The following is a 23050-nucleotide window of genomic DNA, read 5'->3' on the forward strand; positions in this document are numbered from 1 at the left end:
TTTGCATTTAGCGAAGGCAAAAAAACGCAAAAAAGGAAGACAGTACGAGTAAAGGCAATGCACAGAAAGTCTTTGGATAAACAAAGAAATCAAACGCAAGTAAATATCTGCGTGGCTTTTCAACGATGGTGAGAACTGAGGGACCTGAAAAAACGACTCATTGCTGGCTGTATTTCTGCTGGACAGGTAATCTTTAATTTTGATTATACATTTTTTGGTTTATGTTTTAATGAAGCATGTATCAAGAGCACATGAAGCTGCCTAATATAGCGAACATAACATTACTTAGCATTAAGTTACAATGTTATACACTTAGCCATTAGTAGAGATAATAAATACTCAATATGCTTAGCTCAAGTTGATCGCTGTTGTGTTGAATTTCGCAAAATTTAACTTTAGATAACAAAATGCATGTGTAAAAGCTAGTACACCGCATCCAGGAACTTTTTTTTAGAACTAAGTTAGCTTTAGCTACTATTAATCAACAATGCTTTCATCATGGAAACTCTTACATGCAAAACACAGTATATGTTATGAATCTTACACAAAATTAATCTTCATTACAGTATAACTGATGTTATTGGGAAAACATGATGCTACCCGTTTTCTTTGCCTTATAAATATTACCAAAATTAATAGTTACCAAATCAAACAAAAATATATTAAACTTTACCAGTATCGGTATTCTAGCTTGATAGTGAGTACTAAAAGGCATCTTATTTGTTTATATTCATACTGATAAAGTTCGATTTTTTTATTACATGTGATTCTGACATGATGTCACTACATGCACACCGCTCCTCTCAGGTAAATAATGCGTCTTCCAGCTGAGCAGTCGGTGAGGCGCGTTCATGTGTTTTGGGGGCGTGGCTTTGGAAAGAGCCCAGAAGGGAGAAGGTGAAGTGAATGGAAATAATGAGCTGTCTTTAAAACAGTCGTGAGAGGTCTACAGACACTAATTTTTTATACTTTCTTTTTCAGAGTACTTACATTTTAATTATGTATTGATATATAAAGAAAGTTTAAACAAATTTGGAAAATACGTTTTTTAACCAATTCCTTCACATCAACTCTGGTTAAAATTGATAAAGTTGCACAGATGTGTCCTCAGAGACTCCCACTCTTTCTCAACTGTTGTCAAGGGCAACACTCCTGCTGGCCCACAGAACAAGGGGCGGGGTCATTTATCATTTAAAGGCATATACACTGAAATGGCTTGGTGAAAACAGCTGTTTTTGAGTCTTTTCTTACAATACTAATGATAATTTTTAATTAAAGTATATTAAAAAGTTTTCATTTAGACATTAAAGAATCACAAAAATGGCATTATATGACCCCTTTAATTCTGTTATGCTTCCATTCCTGTGTCAGTTTACGGTTTAATTTAATGTTAATAAAACCCATTTCCAATGTTTGAAACCACTGTCAACAACTAAATGAAGTTCAGCCAACTAAAAGTTTTTTTGAGTGTGGAATCTTCTCAATGTTTTTCCACCACTATTGGACTCTGTAAAATATACAAGCTACAGCAAAAGGCCTGTAGAGATTCTGTCGCATCATCATGAAAAGATGAAAAGGCACATGACTCTTGTACTGTACTTTCTCCATGCCACCTCTCATCTGAGGCCTTGTCTAAACACCATGGAGAGATCTCTCTCATATAAAGAGAGTCATGCCCTCAAACCCAAATCCCATTTCCTGCAAGTTGAGCGTTTGCAGCTGCCTAGCTTCTCTGTAGCTCTCTTTGTCAGGTCAGCCAACATGCGGCAGAGACGCCTCTCCTAGAGAAGCTGACACATGACAACCTTGCGCTGACTCATTCATTCTCTTGCCTTTTATACTCAACCCTTATTTTCCTTAATCGTTTTTAAATGGCTGTTATTTTTTCACTAAAGTACTGCACGGAAACATAGCATGGAAGTTAAGGGGACGAATAATAAGCATCTCTACCACTCAGCAAAACCCCTACTCTACAACCCCAAACATCTCCTGTCCTCCTCATACAGACAGCTTTACTTTGACAAAAGTGTAAACAGAGCTGCAAACCTTAACATAACATACACTGTATCACGTTTATACAAACTTTGCTGCTTAAAATAGTAAAGCACATTTTTATACAATGATTTCATGCTTTATTGTTTATGATAAGCTCTAGTCATTTCTATTTTATAGATCTTTCATTAATATTAAAGGCAGGGTTGGCGGTTTGTTCCAGAAATATTTTCTTGCTATGCTGGTTGAAAATCTCTTCACACCCTGAAAACAATGACTAAGTTCAGTGATCTAAATGTGTTTATATATCATCTGTGGAAGGCGTAGGACAAGACAATGTTCATCCAATCACTGCATTTGTTTTGAATGCAATGTTATACTGTCCTACTTGCCTGTAGGGCTGGGCGATATAAAAAAAAAAAATCTCTCGATATTGTCAACATTTTTTTTACGATATGTAAACTCGATATGTTTGCAATTGCTTTCAAATAAAAAATATATACTTTCTTTTGCCCCCATTAAAAACAACAAAAACTAAAATTAAATACAAAATGTTTACGTTTACTGAACAGGTTGGGATGACCAAAATCTTAAATCCTGATACGAGTAATTTAATATTTTTTTAAAATGTACTTTTATCATTACAATATAGATTTTTAATTGTATCTTCTTTTTTTAAATAAGCAAAACATGCAAATTACAAACAATATGACAAAACTGTCTTTTTTTTAATTAGCTACAGTGGGTCTATTTAGTAGCAAGTCAAGAAATAAATCTATATTAATATAAATATATTTTTTATATTATATTATATATATTATATATAAACTGCTCAGTCTTCACTCAATAAATTAACTATATTAATCAGCTACACTGATTCTTAATACATATATTAAAGTTGTTTAGCCAAGCATGGGGTGGTTTTCTAATTTTCATTATTGTTAGAATATCACACAGAATATGAGGTCCGGCCCTTTAAGACCTCCACGGACCAAATTCATTGTAACACACGATTTCCCCACTCAACCATAGATATGTATACATATCTATGCATTTAACTCTATGTAAAGATATTAGTGTTAGACATTAGACTCTAATGTAACTGTGTTTACCTGAATATACTTGCTAGGACGTGCATTTTGCTTTTGTTTTACCATTGAAACCCAATAATCCACGAAAGAACTGAATCGCGATCGTATGGTGTCTGAAAGACGTGTGCGCGCTTCAGGTCAGAATCCAGCAGTGCCGCGCTATTATTTCTCTCATGTGCGTATGTTTTTGTTGCTTTCTTTGTCATGAGCTGCAGGTTTATATTTAACTCTTTTGCTTCCAATGTTTAGTGAACGGTGGAAGTAGACCTCTGCATTATCTGGTCACGTTTTTTGGAGAAAGTATGCATGCTGAATTAGAAATATTTGATATTCACAATATTTACAAATTTTACATTGTCGTCAAAATTATTGTGATATTTTCGCTATATATATCGCCCAGCCCTACTTGCCTGTCAACATATGTATTTCCATACCTCCACACAACTGTTCGTGCAGACGTCACGTCATAAGTGTGTTTCACATTCTTTCTGGGAAAAGAAAGCATCGCTGCAACTTCTGAAAGTGACCAGCAGTGTTTTGGTCACAAATCTGACAATATATTTTAATGTAAACATACAAAAAAAATGTAATACAAATATTTAAATACCAAAAACTCTTTGCTTGACTTTTAGTTATACTTATAAGTATTTTTTTTTTAATATATTATACTTATAATAGTTATAATATTTAGTTATACCAACCTAAAACTTAATTTCAAGAACATTGAGGAAAACAAATACACCTGAATACACTAGGGGTGGATGACCTAAAACGTACACTTTTTAAAAAGTTGAAGTAGCCTATTAAAATCATTCAGATATTGTGTGCCGTTGTGATATGCATATATTTGCGATATTGCAATAATTCCGATATATTGTACAGTGTATAGTTTGTAGATAGAAATGCCTCATTCTAATGTAATAAAAACATAATGGTTCATTATGAAAGGTCTTCATACTACACTGAAAAACATAGTTATGCATATTATATTGCATTTCTGTCAATAGATCCTCATAAATATTACACACTGCACCTTTAAGGCCCATTCACACCAAGAACAATAATTATTTAGATAATTATAACAATAACTATATAAGCGTCCACATCAATGCATGATGTTGTTTGTTATTAAGTTTTGTCTTATGCCACTTTAAAAGGCTCAAGTGCTCTAAAGTTAGTCTGACAAGCCAGACCAACATCAAGATGTTTGGTCTGGGAACTCACCATTGACAGGGCTCAATCTGACGAGTGGGATAAACTGTTGTGTTTCAAACTCCCTCTGCACGCGATAGGATAGCGCTACAACCAACCAGAGCAACGAAGGTGAAGCGGAGATAGTTGAAGCTAGTAAACATGTGAAGATTAAACTTTCGCCGTATCCGATTGGCAAAACTCAGAACACATCTTCCCTTTTTAAGAATGACTTCAATGCCGTTCTTTGTTCTTTTCTCAGGGAAAAGCTTATCTCGAAGTCTTCCAGAGTCGCGGTCAAAGCTTATTCGAAAGACCGCCATTCGGCAGATTCTGTGTTTACTAGAAGCACCCAAACGCAACTCTGTCGTCATTATGGCCCCGCCCATCGACTCTATACATGATGTGATTGGCCAGAGTTTGGTTTTTACAGCTCAGAAGGTATTGGGAGTTGCTAGACGACACTCGCAAAATTAGATTTGCTGCCGCTAGGGTGCGTCTAGATTTCTAGGCTACTTCAAAGCAGCATGGATTCTGATTGGCTCTCAGTGTTTTCATCGTTCATCAGCTGGATAAAATTCTTCTAAAAATTGTTTATCTGTGTCTGTGCCATTATCGTTATAGTTATAGTGTGAAATCTTCTATTCTTAATTATTTATAACAAAACAAAACCGGATCCTGTTGACTTTTATCGTATGGACAAAAACACAACACTGATCAAAATTAATTTAGTGCTACACAGAAAGTCATACAGGTTTGGAACAATGTTAGGGTGAGACAATGATGAGACAATTTACATTTTTGGGTGAACTATCCCTTTAAGCCACACCAAAAAATGTTTTGTCTTTGCATGTATTTGTAAAGGACTATTGTATGAATGCAATCAACGGCTATTATTGCAAATCCCTGACGGGGAGATTAGGTCATTCTGAAAGGGCGTATGTTGTAATAATGACCAGATGAATATGCATTTTTTTCACTTCTACAACTGCTTAAGTAGGTAAATAAATGGACGTGGAATATTGATATTTATAATAGTAATGAGTATGTAACTTCCACAGTATAAGATATTAGTCAGTTCGGTGGTCGTTATACAAAAAATATCTGACTGCAGAATGATGTGATTTGACCAGTTAGGTTCAAGTATTCCACAGAGCTGTGTAATATACCAAACTACAAACCAAGTGCCATCAATTTAAAGAAATAAAATACTGACTTCAAGCTAAACATTTAAAAGAAACTTAGTGTAGTTTTTACATTATTGAACAATTAAATCTGTACAAGCATTTAGACATTAACTAGACGTTAAATGTTAGATGAAACCTTTTGGATATTATTTCATCATATTCATAATTCTGTGATTTACATGGCATTGATATAAATTCAATTTAATCCAATCCAATTTAAGGGCTGTAAAATGTAACAACTATGAGCAACCGCTAAAAAATGTTGTTGTTATTGTTTACCTGTTGGTCTTGTCTACATTTGCCTAGTAAACCAATGAGGAAGCAATTAAAGACTAATGTTGACCTCAAGGCTAAACTCGTCTCAGTAAATGGTTGGATAACATTGCTGCTTGGCAAACTGTTTGCTAAGTTGTCTAGATATATATACTGGAAGTCACACTTTTTGCAATGTATTTACCCAAAAATAAACAGTCCTTTCCATGTCTACAGTGTACATAGCCATTTGGTGACCTAAAATAAGGAACGGTGTCAAATTATATGCAACACTTATTTGTGTTGGCAGTGCCTCTGGCAAGAACAAAAAAGAGGAACAGATATTTTAAGTTTCTGGGGTATTTCGTGTGTGAAAGTCAGATGCACATTGCACAAAATCAGACCACTTCAGTTCTGTTGTCCTTTATTAATGCATGGTCTAATGAAGTTGTTCTCTACAGTTCATTAAAAATAAGTGATGAGGATGACCTAACACAGTACAAACCCATATTTAATGTAATCTGAGTTTTATTTTCTTTTGTTCACAGCTTTCTTAGATGAGGTCATGTCACACACCCTGCCCATGTTGGCATCTCCCTAATGTGAATGGCTTCTACCAACCATGGTGGAAAGAGAACAGCATGGATTTGTCTGTTATGCAAGTGCAGGTTTGTCATCAAAACTTACTGATGAAGTCAAGGTTAAGATGGTATAGAAGCCTGGTGGGGATGCCAGCATCCAAAACACATTCTGGTATTTTTAAAAGAGAAGAGGCCTCTGTTTTTATTTAAACCTTTCAAATATATGTCACATTTCCATCAAACTGAAGTCATTTTTAAATGGTGTACACTAACTTTATGAACTAACTTTACTAACTTTTGGGGTTAATAAGATCTTTTTCCTTGTTTTTTTTTAAATTAAAGATGCATTAATTAGATCAAAGTGACAGTAAATACTTTTTACTTGACTTACAAATATATTATATCAATTAAAGCTTGCTTCTGATACAGAATACACAATAAAAGATAATTTAATGCAAGTTATAAAGTCAATTTCTGAATTTATCTGAAGGGTCATGTGACACTGGAGAATTGATGCTGAAATCAGATTTGAATAAATTACATTTAAAAATATATATTTAAACTATATAGATATTTTTATAATATTTTACAAAATCGTTTTGCTGTATTTTATATCAAATTAATAAGGTCTGGGTGACCATCTGCCCCAAACTTTTGAACGGCAGTGTATATTTTGACAATTCACAATTCTGAATAAATGTGGGGTATTTCACTAAAATTAATTAAAAACTATGAACTTTTAAACACTAGTTTGGGTCACTTTAACATTAACTGAAAACATTTTATACTTAATATGCTAAGATAAGCATATTTAAATTTGCATAAATATTACTTTTGCAAGAAATTGTTTTTGACTGATGATGGAATGCGCACTGACAAAATATGCATGTTAATCAGCGGCCCATTTTTGAGCAAATGGCAATCCTACTTCTGTTCAGTGCTTGGAAATATAACCAAAGAGAGCTTGCAAAAGTCTGAAAGCAGTCCCGTCGACTGAATTCAGGAGAAACAAAAACAGCTCTAAAAAAGGAGAAAAGATTTAGTGTGCACGGTTTCATGTTAATCAGCTGCAGATGAAAATGAATCGAGACAGCTTCTCAAGTAGGCCTTCATCAGCAGCAGCTGTCTTGTAAAGCCGGCTTCCAATTACAGCTGCTGAAGTTAAGGCCTACCCAAAGCAATAACACCTCTTGAATCAGAAAAAAAACATATTCAGAAAACTGACCTGAGGTCAGTTTAAAGAGGTCTGAAGCATTAACATATTAGCCAGGGCTGCTCCTCCTTAACCCCACCCTGTCCTTTCATAAACAGGCAGTCTTTCCGTAGCATTGATTTACTTTGCCAGCTGTTTGGATCTGCTGTGTATTTTGTTAGGACAGATTGTTTTAATTGAGGTATGCTCAGGAACATTTCTGAAAAACTACTTATACAAATGGAGCACAGTTTATGAGACAAACTGGATTTTACAAGTTGAATTAGACTCGCTGCTTAAACTCTCAGGGCTAATTGAGGTTAAAGGGTTAGTTCACGCAATATTGAACATTCTGTCATCATTTACTCACCCTCATGCTGTTCCAAACCCATATGACTTCATTTTGGTTCACTTTAGACATTTTATTAACTACAAGTAGACAGTAGACTGTTAGGTTAGGTTTAGGTCAGGTGTTAGTGTTCGGGTTTGTAGAATAAGAATATCTTTTGAGGGCAATCAAAATAAAGTGTTACAGATATTAAGCAGACAGTTATTAATTGTCCAAAGAGTTAGTTGACATGTAGCGTCAATGTTACTTCCAGTTAGTAGAATGTCTAAAGTGGAACATCAAAATAAAGAATTGACGTTCTTCTGTGTCCAATAAGTAAACCTTTTGAAGGATGTGACCGCTGCTCTCTTCCCTATTATAAAAGTGGATTGGGACCTGGTGCCATCAATCTCCAAAAAAGCATTATAAATACATCATAATATGAATATATTGCTTGTCTGCAGTGTTTGTTTTAACGTTATAGAAAAGAGGAGCCTGGGTATAAAAATGTCCTTTTGTGCTTCATGGAAAAATCAAACATGTTTCAAAGACATGATGACAGAACAACTCAATCAAATGAGAGGATAAAAAATAGATGAAGGATATCACAGGACAGTCCGAGATAGAAATGGAAAAACACACAAAGTGTAACTGTTGCAGTTTTTGAGGCACTTGCTCACCACGGAAAATATGAGCCCGGGGATATAGGATGCAGGGACATAAAATAACTAGAAAAAGGAAAAAACGCACACACATACTCACACTCACAGCCATTATTATACACCCATGGGTTCACTTTATGGGCTGGAATAGACGCAAATATGAAGGGTTCATTGCTCTTAAAGTTAACGATAGTCCCCTCCCTCCTCCTGTCCAAGTTGCATGCTTTTCTGTGTATGTCAAGACTTGTTTATCCGGGGGACCTGAGCTATAGGGCACGCTAACACCACGTCAGCTCTGTGCCAGAATTAAAGATCAGTATAGTCTTATTCTAACACCAATTTAATGTTGTTCCCTTGTTAAAGTAGGTCAAGCTAAGAGCTGTTTTGCATCTAAAATTCCAGATGCCTAAAACGCTAGGCTAAAACCGTTTTGAGGGCAAGGAGGCCTCGCTTCTCCTGGTGAAGTAATCAAGCAAGTCTCCAAAGGATTCTGGGAGCATCCTGCAGTGAGGAGCAGAAACACAGTGGCAACTGCCTGACTTTACAAACAGACGTCATTCTTTAGTTTGAGAGAGCCGTCTGTTATCAACATCATGAGACTCTTGAGGACCACCCAGGGGTGTGGCTAACCCAAAAGGGCAGTCTACTAACCCAATAGAAATCAATACAATTCAATTTAATTTTGAATTGCCGTGGCTGGGTTTCCTTTTAAGGGCGTGTTCACACTTGGCATGTTTGGTTCGATTAAAACGAACCCTGGTGCGATTGCTTTGTTAGTGAGGTTCATTTGAATAAGTGTGAAAGCTGCCACCCGAACCCTGGTGCGCAACGCGACAGGACATGTTGTCCCAAGATACGACCCTAAAAAGGACAGAATGCTTAAGCATACTTTTTTTTCCTCATCATAGTTGTGATAGCCCAATGATAGCCCATCACAGTTCAGTATAGGCAGAACCACGTCTCCTAGCATTAGAGGTTTGTGTGTTTGACAGAGGGATTATTGTAGCTTTTTGACTCCTATACTCATTTTATAATCTCTTCACAAGTTCTCAGCTGGTCAAAATACCATCATATGTGGGCTACACACATACAACGAGCACACTGAGCCTAGCACACTGCATAGTTTTAGATGTTCGGTAAGTTTACACAAAATATATGTAATAAAATTTCGCCCGGCAACTCAGTCTGGAAACCTGCATGTACATTCATTTCTAATGCTCATGTTACACTTTTGCGGGAACCAATCACAGACCGTCTTATCCACCTGACCTGATCCACCTATGATGATGGATAGAGAAGCGATGGGTCATTGCTCATTGATCACGCCTCTTGTGGTCTGATTGGTTGAAGGACTATCCAATTGCGCAGAGTCAATCAAACAATGCTCGTTTGTCATGCCTCTTGACAACATTAGAGTATTAGCAGACTGCTTAATATCTGCCAGCACTTTATCTTGATGGTCACCGAACAGACATTCTACTTAATATTTGTAACTTTGCCCTAACCCCTAATCCTACTAACCCTACCCCTTATAGTCTACTAATACAAAACTAATACTCTAATGAGAGTTAGTTGACATGTAGGTGATATGTTACTTATAGTCAACAGAATGCCCTAAGTGGACCATCAAAATAAGCTGGAACCAACCTTTTTTCTTCTGCGGAACACACACAAAAATAAATAAATATTTTTTGTCCATGGAAGTGTTAAAAAAAGTGTTATTTGTGGTTTTAAAACTCAGTGACCTTCAATGAATGGACAAAACCATTCTTTAAAACATATTTTCTGTTTCACAGAAGAAATTATGTCATACATGTTTAGGGCAACATGCAACTACTGGTTAGTATTTACATAAATAAATAAATTAAACCTTGAAATAAAGTAATTTGACCCCAAGATTCCTCAAACTCATGTGAAACAAATCATTAATTGGCTAATGGTGACTAACTAACTCCTCACCCTTTTATTGGAGAGCTTTGGTGATAACTAAAGCAAATTATTACTGATTGCCAATAGTCTTGAGTGAACGGTCAGTACAAGAAAAACAGAAATATACTAAATATGATCATCTAAACATGTAGAAAGGTTTCTGTGAGAGTCACCTGTAGCTGTTGTAGACAGTTGTTCCCATTGTTTATGAAGATTTTATTTTCCTTTGTGATTTAATAAATCTGTCATCAGAAAGTAATGATATCTCACAGTTCTACAGTTCAAATGAAGTGATGTTCTGCAGTGTCTTGTCTTCAGCTTTATTCTCACTGCTTCGTTTTTCCTGCCTGACCCACATTCCTGTTGCCCAATAATCATGCATATCCCACAACGCCTGCTCCCTCCACAGATGACTTACACACTCTTACATATGCACATATCATAATCAAAATGTCATAGTTTCCATGAAAATATACCCACCACAAATACTAGCCACATCCTGAGTTTCCGTATGCCTGCACAGCTTTTAGCAATCATGACCAGTTCGGAGCCCAGGCAGACCACTGCACCAAAAGTCTCCAAACTCCTATTCCACCCCTACCTTTACAGACAGCACTCGCTGAATTTACTGAAGGCCACGGCAACCAGAATATATTACATCAAACAGAACAATATTTTAAGCATTGCAAAGTCCATTAGGTTGAAAAACTAAAAAACATAAAAAGGACCACAAAGTTTCCCTAAAATATGAAAAGTTAAGTTCAATTAAATTAAATTGTTTTGCAGCAATCATCCCATAAAGTTACATTCTTTTTCCCTCTCTATGATAAAGTTCTTCCATGCACGTGACATAAATTAAAATAATTTGATATATAAATAGAAATTGTGAAATTACCTTATTACCCTTGAAATTACTTACCAAGCATAATACATTACAATAATTAACAAAAGATCCAATGAGAAGGAACATATATGCTTTACAAAACAGTAAAACTAAATTAATATGGAACAACCACATGGCAAGTAACTGTATAAACTGGCTTCTCTTAAAAACGGAGCGGTTCTCCTTCCACTCTGGATACTCTGCCTGTGGTTTCTTTGAACTAATTTCTTACTTTTTGAACTCTTGACACAATTCATCACTATAATAGAGCACAACAGTTGGGTTAAAATCCCGGAAGTAAAAACCCCATTCATTTTCTCCACAGAGGAACTGCTTTTTAACGATAATGTGTAAACCTTTTAGGGGCTCTGGGGTTGTTAAGCGGTAGCATATGCTCCTAGATTTTGGCTATTTATTTATTTATTTATTTATTTTAAACTAGTTTTTTTAGTTTTTAAATTCTACTGCTGAAAATCACAAAAAGAGTAATTGTACACTTTAAAATATATTTTCTGGTGGCCTATATTTTAAAGTTTTCTTTAAAATATAGTTTTTAATTACTTTTTATAAAATCAGTGACTATAAATTAATTGATTTCTATTGTACCATCATTTCTGATATCATTCACAGTGCTCATTTAGAAGAAAATAGTCCTTTGTAAAATAATTTAATACAGTGTCTTGCTGGTTGATTTTCCTTGCTTTGAACCTATATTGAGTATATTTTCGAAAAATGAAGAAAATGTATGAATCATTAAAGGAGCTTTTAAAGGAATATTTCACCCATTATTTACTCTTCCCTCATTTAAAACCCACATTGTATGGTCACAATGAGCTGTATCAATTTATATAGGATGTCTATGAATCTAACAGCAATTGCACTGGCTGTGTCCAAACATTTACAAATGCTGCCTTTAGAGGATGCATACTAAAGTAGAAAAGCATAAAGGCATGTCCAAATCCAATGTTTGCTCCTCTTCCTGTCTCCTCAGATACCTTCATCTGACAGACTTTTGAAGGCAGCATAGATGTATCCTTCACTGCATTTAATGTCCCACAATCCTGTGTGTTTCATTCTGTAGCTGAGCTAAAACAAAATAAAGATGCCGTCTAAAAGTCTTCATGTTTCATGACCAGTCTGTGTAATGTATGTTTTTGGACAACAGTTTCCACTTTTGATTTAATTTCTAGCAAGAAATTACTACTGCACTCTCAGAAAAAAAGGTACAGTGCTGTCACTGGGGCGGTACCCTAAGGTACAAAAGTGAAAAGGTACATCTTTGTACCTTACTCACCCCTAAAATATACATATTAGTACCTTAGAAGGTACATATCAGTAGTTTAAGAGTGCAAATTAGTACCTTAAAGGTACATAGTAGAACCTTAAAGGTACATATTAGTACCTTTTCGGTTTTTTACCTTAGGGTACCGCCCCAGTAACAGAAATGTACCTTTTTTTCTGACAGTGTGTAGTAACTACATATTTGCTTTAGCAATCATCAAATCTCGCTCTATTTTGTTGTATATCATTGTTGTATGAAAAGAGAATCTGAAGATTTTCCTTTCGTGTTCCACAGAAATAATAAGTCCATAAAGGTGTGGAAGCAAAGCAACATACACAGATTGTAGCTGTGGACCCACCGCTCTGCACATTCTGCCTTTCATTTTTGCCTCTCTTTTTTAACCCACCTGATTCAGATCATCAGCTCATTAGGAAAGACCTCCATGAACTGAAAGGTACAGTATGTAATATTAATAGATAGCAGTTGAAATGAGAACTGTGGTCAAAATTGAAAATATTTAAGAGTTTTTCCTCTGCTTTCTCTCCCTCAGAATGTGGGTTGCCATATTGAGGAAACACAACAGGAATGAGCACAACTGACTAGAAGGCAAGGAGACTTACACTAGGGCTGGGCGATATGACGAAATATATCGTCTGGACGATAGAAAATGTCTATCGTTTTATATAAGGCTCTATCGCTTACGCCACGATAAGGCGTTTACGGCAGAATTTTACGTCAAGATGCACCTCACGCCACGGCATGCCCATGCACGCTGCAATACATAAACAAACATGGAGGAAGACGGTAGTAGACGCCTTCAGACCAGGGTAATTCTCCGAGTAATTATGCCAGAGTGGTGGCATAAGTGCTCAAAGCAAACTTCAGACACAGACGCTGCTACAGGCTTTTACGCTTGGCACACCATATAGCCATTTATTGAAATATTTTAATGGCAGGTGTTGGGATGGCGAAAACTAAACATTTTCTTGACCGACCACCAAGCCTCATTAGCCGGTTGAAACCGGTTAACCGATTAGTTTAAAATATGCTGCGCTATTTGAAATAACAGCCGCGAGCTGCGCTCCCTCTGTCTCTCTCTCACACACACACACACACACACACGCACTGTCCAAGCGCTGCCGTCTCCCTTCCACTCACGTCACTTTTTTAAAATCCCCCACAGCGCGAAACACGAGTCCCGCAAACGCGCCGCAGAGGAGCTTGTTTGTAATCTGAGGACAAATGGCTCCTTAGTTTCGAAATGGTTTGGGTACAAGGTGATCGCGTTGTAAATAAAGGCGTTTGTCCAGCGTTAGAAGCTCATTTGAATCATTGCCGCGGCTCATTTAAGAAAATGACAGCTCCAAAGACACGCCGCTTTAGTTCGAGGTAGTGCTAACAATAATAAAGAAAGACGATCAACACCTTATATGTTACCACTGAAATGAAGATGTAGTATATTTCCAAATGTAAGCCCATCTTAAGCGAAATGCACGCTTCATACTGTCGTCTGCTCCGGCTCTAACCTCGAGTGTTTACTTTTTGCAAACCTTGTGAAAAACCCAAACGCTGTGACCTCGTGAAGAATGTTTTTATTGGTTTATTAAGTACAAACAGGCGAGTTATGAAAAATTGAGTGCGAGGGATGTTCAATCACACAAAATGATTTTGGAATGAGACGGCCAACTGTAGTAGCGTTTAGTCCACTGTCTATAATAGCCTAATTTAGAGATCACTTTTTTATTTATTTTAACCGACAACTTTGATCGGTTAACGTTGATACGGTCAACCATCGGTCAACGGTCATCGGTTAACATCCCTAGGCAGGTGTTAACTTTACCAACAGTCTTGCTTTAAAAAAAAGGTTCTAAATAAAATAAAAATGTAGTCCATACTACCTTTATTTGTTTTGTATATCATTTCAAACTGCATTTCCACATTGCAATTTTGTATAGACTATTCATAAACTGAATTAACAGAAAAATTGCTATATCGTTATGTATATCGTTATCGGGATATCAAATGAGCTATATCGGGATATGAAATTTTGGCCATATCGCCCAGCCCTAACTTACACACTGTAAATTGATGAGTTGATTGGGTTTTAATCCCATTCATAGAGAATACGCTGTGTTTTCCACCAACTGGCAACCCGGGGTGTTTAAATATTATTGGGTAAATTGGCAGTAGGCGGAGTCACACAGACCAAAACAAAAACAGTCATTCTGACACAGACTGCACATTTTCAAAGTAGAATTACTGGCTGTACAATTGTTTTTCAGAGAAATGAGTATGTGAACTTTGTGTGATTCCTAAATGTCTGCAAACACACAATGGTAGTTTTATGCTTTAATACAGTCAAAATAATTACATATAGCACATTGAACTGTGTGTGGAATAAGGGAGAAACAAAATGTGCAGAGCAGTGGGTCCCCAGAACCTGAGAGTTTAGAACAACTCTTTTAACATACCGCCTAATGTTTTTGTTTGATATTTAAAGGAATTAGACTTTCATTTCACATTTCATAGTGTAGAAATGAAAAGATGCACATAAGACAGCATTTGGATTTATGTGCATCATCATTGTTGTTTGTACAAGGAAGCCAGTGCAAATGTTCTAAGATTTTGAGGTTTACCAACACGGAAAAGGTCAGAATTGGACAACTGACGGTTGGATGCTGCCCACTGCTTCAGGCCTGGGTATATAAACAGGCAAGAGCGGGCATGGCAGGATGTGGAGAAACGCTGGCTTGTGTGAGGTTTGCTGACTGCAATTAATTGCCATTCATTTCCCATTTTTTATCAAAACACATTCGACGAAATTTGTTGCGTTTGCTGTGAGGCAGAGCGACCGCACAAGAGGGAAGATTGTCTGACATGCAGCTTTCAAAAGTCACATCCTCACGACAATCTGACGTAAACTGCAGCATGCCGTGTATGAGGTTCAGTAAACAAATGTGACACACAAGGTGACTGCAATGAGCAGATTGTGCTCGTGTGACAGTAGGAGGCTGAAGATTTCCTGGAACTGACTTAGATATTTAAATATTTTTAGAAACTTTCCAACTAACTATCTGTTTTGATAACTGCTTTCCCCTTTCTTTATGACCAAGAGAATCCAAGTGCTTGGCTTAGTCCAACAAACAACGCTCAAATGCTGTTTCACCAAGTAGACTCAAAGAAAAGCGGTTTGAGTTCTTCTCCAGTGTTTATTGCTTCTGTCTGGGACTATTAAATGTGGCAATGAGCTCTGTCATTTCACTGAGCCAGTGAAGAAGATGACAGTGTCCATCAGATGAGATCTTTATACTGTGTAACAGGTGGAACTGATTGGTTTGGTTATGACATCAAAGCAGCTATTTTCTACTCGAGAACAAGATATGTTTGAACTGGATAAGCAAGCTAATAACCCTGTTCTCTTGGGACACGTCATTGTAATACGTATGTATATAACAGTACAGAAGAAACAAATGGTACTTCAAATAACGTTTGGAATTTTGTCAAAAGATTGTAAAAATGCTCACTCTTTTCCTTTGCTTAAAAGCATAATAAAAAAGGTTCACTAAAACCACAATGCTTTATATTACATTTCATTAATTAACTTATACTTTAAATTTATATCATATTTAGTTTATTTATATTACTTTTACGGTAATTACTTGTAAAAATGGTGTTTATTGTGAGTAAAAAAAAGATAATCCGTCTTATAATTTAAATATAAAAATAATATAATATAAATATAATATTTTTTAAAAATATGAAAAGCTGTCACTTTGATGCATCAGATTATTTTTTGTAAATGGTTTTAATGTTGTCTGAATGATAGCTAACAAAAAATATGTTCTAAAAACGTTTGCTTTAATGTTTCAGACACAACAAGTTAAAGGTACACTATGTAACTTTTCCGTCCGCTAGAGGGCGCCTATTCAAAACAAAGGCGTAGTTTGGTGATGCCAAGTTTGAGCTCAGAATCTTGGGACGTGTTTTCACCTCACAGCTGGTGGAAAAGAATCGGGCTAGGACTCATGGATGTTCATGGATGCGGTTATTAACGTTACTGTAGTATGAAGGACCAAGAGTGGAGGGAGCTGAGCAAGGCCGCTAGAGCGATTGTTATCCAACACACGGCTCGCGAGCAGAGGGACTTTTATTATGACGGGACACATTCGCAGGCGCCATTTCCACTTTTCCAGTCATGAGTATGAGGTAACACAGCTCTGTTTATCATATTAGACACATTTAAGTGTGTTTAAAATGATGTTATGACGCTACTCTGTGCGTTCGCTCAGCGGCTGCTGTGACGCTTGTTTCACACTGTTAAGAGTAAAGCGTGTCTGCCAAATAAAACTGGAAACCAAACCGAGGGTAACGCAGATATGACACAGAAAACTGACAGGTGACTTCCTCAGACGTCCCGGTTCCTTGGTTAAAATTGCAATTTTCTCACAATTTACAAATAGTTGAAAACATTTGGTATATTGTGAGAACTCAACTGAACAAAATATATAACACTGGCCTAGTGGTTTTTGGATATTTTACTGCAAAAAAACGACATAGTGCACCTTTAAATGTTTTTGTGCTAATGTTTTGAGAACATTATTTAAGACCAGATCACTTTGAACAAACATTCTATTAATGTTATTGGTATAATGTATGTTTCTTCATAACTGCGAGAACCTTGCCAGAATGTTGCATCTGTTTTTCGTTTGTTAAAAGTTGGTTGACTCACTCATCAATACTTCACTTGTTTCATTACGAATCCTCTTTTCTGAATGAATCTCTTGACTGAATGATTCAATGATAAATTCATCTTTTAACAGTTGCTTGTCGCCACTTAGTGGCGTAACAATGTAATGATACTATACCAAAAGCCCACGGGAGAGTATTATGATTATGAATTGCAGTGAAATGACAACTGATGCTGGTAGGTAACAGTAACAACATGGCGGATGTAGTAAGTATGAGTATGCGATTCCACCTTTACATTTTTGTTTCCTTGTTACTTTAAATGAATGACCACCATTGTTTTAGTGTGACCAAGTGCGACAAGGCGTTTAGGGACACTAAACCTTTTCAAAAGGCTACCTGTGAGAAATGTTTGTGCGTTTGGCATCCTCCACTGGTAATTCCTCTCTTTTTTCCCCCCAATTTATAACTTCCTCACTCTCCAAAGGAATCCTCACCACTTCTGTATTCAGGAATGTTCAGCACCACACCCCGGGCCCGCTCTCTGACCCTCATGACCCTTACAGTCTATACACCCTTGACATGAAACCTTGTCACTAAACAGTTTGCCAAAAAGGATCAGGTTAGCCTACGATTCCAGCCCGAGTGCATTTGAACAGATAAATATTTTGAGCAGATGAACAATATAACTGGGCCTTCGGTAGGGAAGTTTATACAGTATAAACAACCCAAGTTGGTACACCAAAGTTTAAATCCTCAAAGCCTGTAGAGTCAACATGAATTGTAACCCATTTTATCTTCATAAATTGACATTTTCATATAAAAAAGGATTTACAGTATCTCAGTACCATATTAGCTATCAGCTGATAATGCAGATTTCGAACATTTTTACATTGTTTTTATTTGGAATTACCGTATTGTTCCGAATAAAAGATAATGTTTTCATCGTCATATGTTGTCATATATTCAGGGTCTTTTACTTTTACATGTTACTAATACACCCATAATAGGTGGTGCCAAATACGCCTAAAACAAGAAATGCGCTGTGTCATGAGTGTAATGTTAAAAGATTGCGGGTATAAAAAGTGGGTTAAAAAAATGCAGTTAAAGAAAAGCTTATAGTCTAAGAGGCGCGTGACTTTTTTGCTTACTCACTGATAGGACCAAACAATATCCGTGATTTTAAAGGTGCACTGTGTAAATTTTAGTGACATCTAGTGGTGAGGTTGTGTATTGCAACCACCCACCGCTGACCCCTCCCTTTCCAAGCAAAAAAGAGCTACGGTGGCTGACACAAGACAAAGATGTCATCATCGGAGACAGCAGAAAGTAGCTAGCGCCCTGTAGAGCAGTTTCTCCGTTTAAGGCTACTGTAGAAACATGACGGCACAAAATGTTGATTTCACTGTAAGTGGACCCGCGGTGTATGTAGATAGAAAGGCCTCATTCTAAGGTAATAAAAACATAACAGTACATTATGTAAGATCTTTATACTACACTGAAAACATGGTTATGTATTTCTGTCAATAGATCCTACATACTACACACAACACCTTTAAAACCCACTTAATTAATGAAAATGTTCACTATGAGCTGGATAGCTAAACTGGTATAATTCAGATGGGCTATAGGTTATTTTATGATATGCCAAAAAGTGTTTATTTATTATTATATACATTTTACCAGTATTTACCATACTTTCAATACAAAAAAATGTAATATGAAAAATATTTTACATCTTGAAATGGGGGAGGAGGGGGGTCGTAATCAGGGTTGTCTTATATTCTGAACAATACGATACATGCACAAATGAATCATTCAGTAAGATCATCATTCTTTCTCACAGGTTCTACTGGCTGCTATGAAAAACAAATTAGATTCATTCCTATTTTTAACTAACATGGTTTTCCCAGATGTCCTCTCTTATTGTACAAAGATTTCTTTTTTTTCTTCTTTTTTTTGGTGGCTCTGCAGGCAAACAAAAATGTTGAGTTTTGGAATGCATTCTGAACAACAGACTTTAAAAGCTAAAAGGGGAAAAAGTCTAGTGGCACTGCTCATGTTAAAGTTTTCAATCTTGAGACAATCCTGTCACTGTTCAGACTCTCTAAAAGCATGTTGTGTTCATCTATGACTCAATAACAGTGAACTGCGAGGTAAATAATGGGGCTATGTCACTCCCATAGGGAACTGGATCCATATGACTAAGACTAAGATTGCTTTATGTATGACACGTAGAAACCTTATTAATGCCAAGTGGAGAGAATACTGGCAAAAACACTTACAGAACGCAAAGGGCAAATGACCGCATTACGGTTATTTGGTTATTTTATTAATATGCAGACATCCCGTTCTGTCATAAAATATGAGCACTAAATTAATTTCCGGCTAATAGCCTGAGCCTGTTCATTTCCACTGCAAGTCAGGAAAGACGCAAGCCTCACCGAACAGCCACTAAAGTTAACTTTTCACAAATAGATGGAAAAAATCTTTCTCCCTTGATCCAAGAAGCACTGGTTCAAAGCCAGTGAGCTGAGGCAAGGGCGGGCAGTGCAGCCAAAGAGTTCGCTTTTCTCACTGTTTGAAGAATGCCATGCATATTTCTTAAAGGTCCTCGACTTTCATTGCTTTTTCCTCTCTAGCACATCCAGAGCTGTCGGCCAGATGTCGGATGCTCTCCGATGGTTTCTGCGGGTTCTAATCAAACTATAAGCCCCATAAAGCACTTTAAGAGTGTGCATTTGTCTTATCTTCTATTGGCAGCACAATACAGGGCTTGGGTTCTGATCCAGCGGCGGGCGCACCTAGCTAATTATCTCAGGACAGCACTTGAATTAAGAATTAAGCATGAACTGGGAGGGAAAGCCCCAGTGGGATGCAAAACATTCTTGCAATTTTTTGTCTCAGCTCTCTCCGTCTGAGAGAAATATGAATAGAGACCAGTTGCACAGGAAATCAAGGCCTTAGTCAGTAGCACTCTTGTCCTCCCTTTCTCTTTCCCTCACTCTTTTTATTTATCTTTGAAGAGACAAATATCTAAATGTGGTCATTAAGATGCACTAAGTGACACACTAGTCATGCAGGGCAAAACAATAAGGATGGTCCAGAGCCAGTGTCAAAGAGTTTTGTGCCAATCTCTTAACCTACAATTTAAAAAAATAAAGGTTCTTATTGGCACCAGTTCCACGAAGAACCTTTAACATCCACAAATCCTTTCCATAACACAAAAGGTTCTTTATAGTGGAAAAAAAATTTTTTGTTGATTTTTAAAAAAAAAAAATTCACACCAAGAAAGTTAATTTAAAGGTTCTTTGGGGAACCAAAAATGGTTCTTTAACGAGTCACTTTGAAAACCTTTATTTTTAATAGAGCTATCCTGCATTAAGTTAATTGATATTTGATTTGCATATTATGTTATGTACTGATCGTTGTTCAAATGATTTAAGCTGACTGGATGTGGTTGGAGGTATCAGAATGGGCTGGACAAAAATGAATAATCAATTTTAAATAGAGTTATGTGACAGTTGTAAAGTTTCCCATAGTTATCACAAATGAACATGTAAATGTTTTGTTGTAAAATATTTCTATAAAGAACAAAAATGTTGGCTTGCAGCTAGACAGTGAATCTGTGAATACAAGTCAAAAATAATAGTGTTTGTTCTGATTTTATCATGCTGTTTGGGTTTCAGTCTTTTACCAGCAGACATCAGTCACATCCACATTTGTTGTTCTGCAAAACAACATCTCACCATCATCTCACCATGCAACAGGCATTTTGCTTTCAACAAATACTTATTTTGGATTTTGTACCCTAAATGTTTTGGCTTTGTCTATTCAGAACAGCTCAAAGCTTTCTGTGAAACCCAGACATAATGAATTGTTTCTGAGTAATGAAATAGAGAAGCCAGATATAAATAGATATAAACAGGCCTCAAAACGTCATTCAGCTCAAGCTACAGGACTGTATGTGTGTACTGAAGATAACAGACAGAACACTTTATCTACTGATGTCCTGGGCACTAAATAATAGAACAGAAGCATAAGATGAAATAATAATAAACGGAGCAATTCCAATAGGATCCTAGCACCATCTGTGCTCAGCCATAAAAAAAAAAAAAAACTGATGAGATCAAAAATACATCCAGGTACAAGTACAACAAATAAAAGGATAGTCATTTTTTTCGATTTTCACAGCCCAAAATCTCAGAGAAGCTGATTGAGTGCAGTGCAGTTCAGTTCAGCATAAATGCATTTACCCACATTACAAATGCAGATTTTGAAAAAAATATATTTTATGAAATTGTGAATATGGAATAACTGAAATTATGAAAATATAATCATCTGAATAAACATGTATTATAAATAATAAATAAATAAAATCTAATAATATAAATAAATAAATAGGCTGTTATTAGAAATAAATATTTAATATAATTCAAAATAATATACTAAAAATGAAGGCTACTCTGATGCTGCTTTGTAAGTGAAGGCTGCATCATAACCACAGGGGATGATGTGGATCAGAGATAGATATTTTAGTACACCTTTACACACACACACACACACACACACACACACACACACACACACACACACACACACACACACACACACACACACACACCACATGAAAGCAGTACTAAAACAAACAACTCTGACCCACCTCTGCCCTTAGTATCAGAGGAAGCTCTTATGCCATTTTACTTCTAAGTGAATGAAATGCCGCTTCAGAGCAGCCTTAAAATTTGCAGTAGGCTATATTCTTATTTTGAAGAATAATAATATAGGCTACTGCAACAACTTTGTTGTTGTCATGGCAGAGGAAATATGCCATTACTCAAGGATAGTTTCAGGTTTCTATCTTGATAATTACTTTGCATTCATGCATATATGCTGATAAATTTGCTACAGTAACAATTTTGCACTGTGACGTAGCAGCGTTTAGATTGTTGACACGCACTTACCAACATCAGCATTGCAGAACGCCTGTTGAGGATGGACGGGGGAACAACTGCACGCTTCTGCGATCTCTCCCACTCGAAACAGTACCAGCACCACAAGTGTGCCAATACAGCTCTTCATTTTTGCTTCACTTTAATATCTGACAGCAAATGTAGAGGCAGGTCAACGATCTTCTGCAATGACAACAATGATCCAGTCCCTCACACAGTCGAAAAGTACAATGTCCACCGCCGTTCAAGATGCCCACAAGCTGAGTATTAGTATGACTATTGCTGTTAAATTCCTTAGAGACGAACGGGCTTGATGGTAATAAAGGAAGTGCACTGCTGCTGTATCTAATGGTCTTTCCAGGCTTCTTTCTTTTCCACTGCCTTCTATGGGTGTGTTCTCGTGGAGAGACCAGGTTCATGCCTTAATACTGCGCGTGGACTCCTCCCTTTTAAACCAGATTCAACCAGAGGTGGGCGCTTCGCAAAGGTCCTCAAAAGATTTCTTTCACTCTTTCTGTCAGGACAGAGTTTTGTACAGATAATCACATTGAAGTACTAAAAATATATAAACGGATTTCATTACACGACCGTCTTTGTTAGACAAAAATAGGCATTAATATATATGCTGCTTTCCCTTCCTTTTTTTAAAGACACATGCTTGTGTTTATGTATAATGCTACTCGTGTTCCCAGCTAACAAAAATATGTTCCAAGAACGTTCTGCTAATGTTTTTAATATGCGAACGTTAAAGGAAACAGTTTATCCTTTTGCAAACATTAAAAAGTTACTGAAACAATTTGTAACGTTTAAAAATGTTAGAACACAAAACTAAAATGTTTTAG

General features: G+C 36.5%; 1 protein-coding gene across 1 annotated transcript in view; it reads right to left on the reverse strand.

The window, feature by feature from the left end:
- Nucleotides 1–22635, reverse strand: part of timp2a (TIMP metallopeptidase inhibitor 2a) — a 31430-nt gene extending 8795 nt beyond the window's left edge. The window contains exon 1 of the mRNA XM_067429230.1: nt 22221–22635. Coding sequence (XP_067285331.1) covers nt 22221–22338 — 118 coding nt within the window. The 5' untranslated portion in view covers nt 22339–22635. The remainder of the gene's footprint in view (nt 1–22220) is intronic.
- Between the last annotated feature and the right edge of the window lie 415 nt (nt 22636–23050).

The sequence above is a fragment of the Pseudorasbora parva genome, chromosome 21 (genome assembly GCF_024679245.1).
Source record: "Pseudorasbora parva isolate DD20220531a chromosome 21, ASM2467924v1, whole genome shotgun sequence".
NCBI lineage: Eukaryota > Metazoa > Chordata > Actinopteri > Cypriniformes > Gobionidae > Pseudorasbora > Pseudorasbora parva.